Genomic DNA, 6826 nt, shown 5'->3' on the forward strand with positions numbered 1-6826 from the left:
GACACACACACTACGTACGTGATTCTTCTTGAAATAAAAAATATGTTCACTTGATTCAAGATTATTATCTTTGGAGCTATACTAGTTAACCTAGCTAGCCATGGAGTAGCATGTGACAGTGCCCATGGAGGCGCTTCCGTCTCAGCCAACGGCACCTCTACCGGCAGCTCTCTCTAGCTATATGTAGGTGTACATGTACGCGTACGTCTCCTCCTCTCGTCTCCCCTGGCGGTCCTCTTCTCCAGTGAGATTTGACGCCAAGGCGAGAAAAGGGATCGCCACCAGCCATCCACACAGGCCGCGCCCCTCGCTGCGGAGGCGCACACCTTTCCCTTCCCTTCCCTTCTCCCTTCTCCCCACTCCTCCGCCCCATTAATATCTACGCCGCCCCGCCCCCCTCTCTCCCCTCCTTCACCTTCAATAGTGGGTACTCTCCACGGCCGCCGCCATTAGTGCTCCGTAGAGAGGGAGGGAGAGAGAGAGAGAGAGAAAAGCTACCCGCGCTTCCTGATCGAGCTGCGTATACACGCGATCGATTTCTCTCTCCTGGCCTGGGTCGCTAGCTAGGGTTCAATTCGATTCCATGGATCAGGGCTTCGGGAATCTCGGGGTCGGAGGGAGCAGCAGCGGGGGCTCCAACTCCGCCAACGCGGCGGCGTCCTCCTCCTCCTTCCTGCAGCTGCCGCTGCCCACGGCGGCGGCCGCGGGGCCGGCGTACTACGGCACGCCGCTCGCGCTCCTGCACCAGGCCGCCGGGCCGTCGCCGTACGGCAAGCACGCGGCGGCCGAGATCTCGCCGGCGGAGGCCGAGTCCATCAAGGCCAAGATCGTGGCGCACCCGCAGTACTCGGCGCTCCTCGCCGCCTACCTGGACTGCCAAAAAGTAGGCGCCTTTTACCTCGCCGCTTGCTTGCACACATCACGGCACGGCACATCTCGCTCCCCGGCCGGCCGTCAAAATCGCAACTTTTTCCTCGATATGCCAAGCAAGATTTGCTTAATTTGATGCCGCGCGTGTTCTACCTCTAACCTTTGCCGCCTGTCACCTGTATGGCTATGAAATGACGCGCCGCAGGTGGGCGCGCCGCCGGACGTGCTGGAGAGGCTGACGGCCATGGCGGCGAAGCTGGACGCGCGGCCGCCGCGCCGGCACGAGCCGCGCGACCCGGAGCTCGACCAGTTCATGGTTCGTCGTCCTCTGGACTACCGTTAATTTCCGTTTCGATTTGCAACCACTAACCCGCGATTCCATGGCGCGCGCGCGCAGGAGGCCTACTGCAACATGCTGGTGAAGTACCGGGAGGAGCTGACCCGGCCGATCGACGAGGCCATGGAGTTCCTCAAGCGGGTGGAGGCGCAGCTGGACTCCATCGCCGGCGCCGGCGCCGGCTCCTCCGCCGCGCGCCTCTCGCTCGCCGGTAATGAGATCGAAAAACCTGCTGGCTGCTGCAACAGCCAACTGCTTCTTCTAGCTAGCTCTCGTACATGGTCGTACGACGGCCTCATGTTTTTTTATTACCATAGTGCCATCGGCTTACCGCATTGGGAATGGCTGTTCTGGATAGTGGCGGTGGTTGCTCTGGATCATTGCCATTGTGATCCCCTTGCTTGCTTCTCGGTGGATTACTTTAATCCTCACATAATTAAATATTTAATAAACTAAGCGGAAGCCAAGGCTCTGCATGCGCTAATGATAAAAAATTAGCGAGGGGATTAGCGGTGGGTTAATCATTAAGCCGCACGTAAACTAGCTTTTGGTTGGCATCGAGGGCACAGTGAGCAGCCGTGTCGCATGGCCGGGCCTCCTCCTCTCGTTCCTCGCCATTGTTTATTCAGTGCTCTGATCAAAAGTCCCTATCACACCAATTTTTTTCCAGAAATCCCTATCACATCAAAAGTAATCTTACTATTTTATAATATTAAATAAAATCTGTTTATAAATATTTTTTGACAGCTGAGTGTTTTTTCGCGTGACGAATCTAATGAGTCTAATTAATTCATTATTTGCTACAGTCTGATGCTGCAGTGACACTTTAGTCCCTGGAACCAAACAACCCCTAGTCTGATGCTGCCTCTGCTTGCATTATCTTATTGCCCGATGGATCCGGCAAAGCTGGGTTAAGCTCTCAGCTAATGGACTACTACTGATGGTGGTACATGACAATTGACAAGTGACTGGAAGCTTGCTTGTTTTTCTTTAGGGTTCCAAGGCAGGCGAATCCATCTATCTTTGGTTGGAGGATAGAAAAGTTTTGATGAGAGAGAAACGATGTTTTGACTACTAATTAGGGGTATTAAATAAAGTCTAATTACAAAATTATCTCCACAACTGTGGTACTGTAGCAGTTGCTCTACATAATGAGGTCTTTGACCGCATGATTGGAGGATGATTGAGCGCGGTTACTGTAGCGTCACTGTAGCCAATCATGATGAAACTTGGCTCATTAGATTCGTCTCGAAAAGTTACACCCATTCCTAAAAAGGTTTTGCAAATAAACTTCGTTTAGTACTTCATGCATGCATTCGTCTTTTTTTGCAAAAATTTTCGTGAAATCATCCAAACATGGCCCATCACCGGATGCACATCTCTGTAGATGCAGCCTCAAATCATTGCCTTCTTGTGTAGGGAGAGATCTGTAGGAGCTAGCAGCTACCATCTCTCCCGTCTCTTCTTTTCTTGCAGCTCTAGTTTAGGGAGAGATCAGAGATGCATTGGGAAATGGTGTCATGGGCTCATGCCTGACCTGACAAAACCAATTCTTCAGTCTGCACCTGTCTGGTCTGGACAACATACGTACCTGCTATGCTACCACTGTAGCAACATTAGCAGCTAGCAGTATTCTCTGCACGCAATCGTGTTGGGTTTGCAGTAGCTGCTGCTCCCAAGCGTGTGTGATGGGCGCCGTTCGTGTCTTCCGGGGGGTGCTGCCGGCCTGTTTCAAAGTTGGACGTGCAGCTACAGTGCGTGTGCAGATTCTTGTAGAACAAGGTCCTACACTGTCTGCGGCTGGGGCATATCTCTGGCACTGTTTTACGCTACTGTGCGCGTTGTACATGGCTGTGCCGTGCTGTATGTGGAGCACAGCCAGGCTGATCAAGGCGTCTTGTATGGTTGCTGTACAAGTTCAGATATTTCCAACATCAGAAATCTCCAGCTGTGAGTGAACCCCAACTGAAATAAGTTCTATTGTGTCGGCCGTTGATGCATGATTTATTTTTCACGAGAATTTGTACAGTGAAATGTAGTCTAGTGTAGGTTTTGTTTGTATTCAATCTAGGATTATTTCTGCATTTGATCCATGAATCGAGGTAGTGAATTAAGCACTGCTGGAGCTTGTTTTATAAGTAGATTAGCTTTGTATAGTTGGTATTAGGGCCTGTGAGCTAGGTGCTCTCTATAGAGCATATAGACGACACTCCGTTCCAAATACAGCTTTGATTATTTCTTATTACAATAGTATGTTTTTTTAAAAAAATGCTCCAAGCAGGTGATAATTTGATTTTGCTCGATCTTTTCAACAGCAAAATGAATCAATTATTTTCATGTGATCGATCCAGATATCTAGCTAGCTAGAACCCAGTAATTATTAAAGATTGATTAAAAAGAGCTATAGCTTAGGGCACATGGCCAAGTATATCTTCTGTTCAGATTCATGTAGTTAATATTTAGATACTGGAATCAGAATGACCCAAATCTTCCATGAGGTGTCAGCTTTTTTACACCATTTCTTTTCATCTTACCCGTTACCAATAAAATAGCAGATCTCATATCCGTTATTTTAATCTATGCTGATCTACAAACTTTTCACTTTATCCAAAAGTTGGAAAGTTGCCATCGCTGTATCTGAAAAATTATTCCATACTTTCGCAAAAAAAAAAGAAAAATTATTCCATACCCACATGGAGGGTGATTTTTATATGAATGTAGTCTTGGGCTCTTGGCACGGTTGATCATTTCCACTCATCCACAAGACCATATATATTAGCTGCTCTGTTAAAAAATGCCGTAAGTATTTGTCTTCTGATGCCCCAGCCCTGAATCACTCCGTGTCCTAAAACAGTTATGCTAAATAATTGTTTGTGTGTTTCGTGAAGCCTGAAGCTATTGGTCATCCTGACCCCGTGCTACAAAATTGGCAAGCTAAGCGAGCATCTACCATTAACTTTTTTATTGGGATTAGCATCTAATAAATAGCTTAAGAATATAATGTCGATAGGTGATAAATTAAGCATGTGTACCTCATTTGTCAGAGGATAGTAAGCAAAGTTTCGCTGCCATTTTATCAGAGTATAACAAGCCATGTTCTCTATCTCTTATTATGACATGCTCCTCACTCATGCTAATAGTTTATGTGAACTCATTTAATTGGTGGATAGGTACTGGTCATGTTATTTCTCTGTTGGCCTATACGCCATGTATAAAATGTTAATTCTAACTCAGATTTTGTAATTATCATGATGCATTTAGAAAACATTTTTTGCGGCAAGCATGTAGAAAACATTGGGACTTGAATATAGAAGACCATGAATGTTGAGAAAATGTGTGGCAGAACCACACTTAATTCTACAGAACCTACAGGAATATTATTATACTCCATGCTTGTTGAACAATCACATGGGTTCTTTTTTCTGTAAATATTTCTTTTCTTGTTCATGATATAACATATGGAAAAAGGATGCATGACCTTTCTTACTTCAATATCATGTAGATTATAGGTATTCATATGATTCCATCAGCCTCCAGTCCAACAGTTTCTGTGAGACTTTTAAGACTGCCCTTTGTTTTTACTTATTAGCGGATCCGTTAGTTTCCCTGACCATCTGAACTGAAGTTATGGCCATATATATCTTTATTTATTTTTCATCATCATTATTCACAAACACTTCATATGTGAATAATTTTATCCATTATCTAACAAGATACACTAGTCATGGATAAGGTAATACATGCAACAATGCAATGATTCTTGTTGTATCATTTCTTTTATTTTTCCATTTCTGTTTACGAAGTATTCCTCTTGATCATGATACATTCCTGCTACAATACCTTTCTGAACCTAAGAAAAGCTGCCTTTTATTGATTTATATATTCATTTAATTATTTCTACGATGTTTTTGACCTAAATCAGAACAAATTTTTCTTGTGCCAAGTTTCATGCAAAATGTTTAGATAAATGTTTCACTATTGTTGAGATTTTTTTACTAGTCCTTGCTATTTTAATTTGCTCCCATATACCTTTATGAGGTTTCCCTTTTTAGTTTTCCTACAATAAAGTAATGACGAGGTTTGTGATTTTTAAGTAGTGTATCTTGTAATGAGATTGAACATGTTCATATCGGTTCCACCTGACATGAGACAAAGTAGTGGTCTTTGCATTTTTCAATTCATTTGTTCTTGTTTATTGTAGTCTTCCAATTATTATTATATGTTAAAAAATCATTATCTTATCACTTGCATGGGCTATATTCTACTAATTGTTACTGTATCCACACAACTGCATTCCAAAATAGATAGAATTCTTTACACACAGTCATGGGCTTTCTGATGTGTCCACTTGATGGGTAGCCATCCAGCATGGTCGAAACTGAAATACTTTGAACGACTTTGGACAGAATAAAGCTCTGGCTGACAAAACATGTGGCCTTACCAGAACTAAATTTGTCTACAGATGGTAAATCAGAAGGGGTTGGTTCTTCTGAAGATGACATGGATGCAAGCGGCCGTGAGAATGAGCCACCTGAGATTGATCCACGAGCGGAGGATAAGGAGCTCAAGTACCAGCTCCTGAAGAAATACAGTGGCTACTTGAGCAGCCTCAGGCAAGAGTTCTCCAAGAAAAAGAAGAAAGGGAAGCTCCCAAAGGAGGCCAGGCAGAAGCTGTTACACTGGTGGGAGCTGCACTACAAGTGGCCTTACCCTTCAGTAAGATAACTCTGATATATATCGTGCAGCTCATATGTATAACTATGACAGTAGTACCTTCCAAATTTAAATTTTGAAATACTAGTAGAATAGAGTAGAATCATAAACTAAAGCTTCATCCCAATTTTACTAGCCCTATGTTGATGTTGTGAGTAGGAGACGGAGAAGATTGCACTCGCAGAGTCGACCGGCCTAGACCAGAAGCAGATCAACAACTGGTTCATCAACCAGAGGAAACGGCACTGGAAGCCCTCGGAGGACATGCCTTTCGTGATGATGGAAGGCTTTCACCCACAGAACGCCGCTGCGCTCTACTTGGATGGCCCGTTCATGGCTGATGGCATGTATCGCCTTGGTTCGTGAATTGCAGCAGACCATTTGATCACATCGTGGGGATATTTCTTCTGTATACCAGGATGCGTTGCGATGCAAGGACATTGTTATGGAATTTTTTTTGTTACCGTTTCCGCTGATTCCCAAGGGCTCGCATGCACAAGTGTTTATGGCTTGTAGTTCTCCTGTAATATTGTTAATTTCCGCTTGACGGCTTGTAATTTAGGTGTATTTTGAACTATGATTGTACGATTCAGATTGGTGAAACATGTTCATCAGGTTGGCCTGTCTGAATCCGAAAGATGTATGGCTTCTACTTCAGAGGATGACAGATGGTTAAAATGAACTGCAGATTATTTCATATCTACGTCCTTCAAATATTTGATGGAATTTTATGATCCACGAAGTCGTGGATGACTGGATGCAGTTTTAAATGGTCTGTCTGTCTTGTTGATTTGATGACTTTCAGGCAAGTGATGGCCTTTATTTCTTAGTCAGTTTACAAGTGCTTACTAAAGTCATCAAATCAAACAAATATAAGACATAAAGCGGCCCCACTGTTCAGAGCGG

At 44.3% G+C, this 6826-nt stretch overlaps 1 protein-coding gene across 1 annotated transcript; it reads left to right on the top strand.

Annotated features, from left to right (window-relative positions):
• The first annotated feature begins 256 nt into the window (after positions 1-256).
• On the top strand, positions 257-6621 carry LOC120662999 (homeobox protein rough sheath 1-like). Its single transcript, XM_039942037.1, has 5 exons — positions 257-883; positions 1076-1186; positions 1268-1418; positions 5670-5923; positions 6080-6621. The coding sequence occupies exons 1-5, from the start codon at positions 584-586 to the stop codon at positions 6284-6286; spliced, it is 1023 nt and encodes a 340-aa protein (XP_039797971.1). The 5' UTR covers positions 257-583; the 3' UTR covers positions 6287-6621.
• Positions 6622-6826: the final 205 nt, after the last annotated feature.

This window comes from Panicum virgatum, chromosome 2N, assembly GCF_016808335.1.
Source record: "Panicum virgatum strain AP13 chromosome 2N, P.virgatum_v5, whole genome shotgun sequence".
Lineage (NCBI taxonomy): Eukaryota > Viridiplantae > Streptophyta > Magnoliopsida > Poales > Poaceae > Panicum > Panicum virgatum.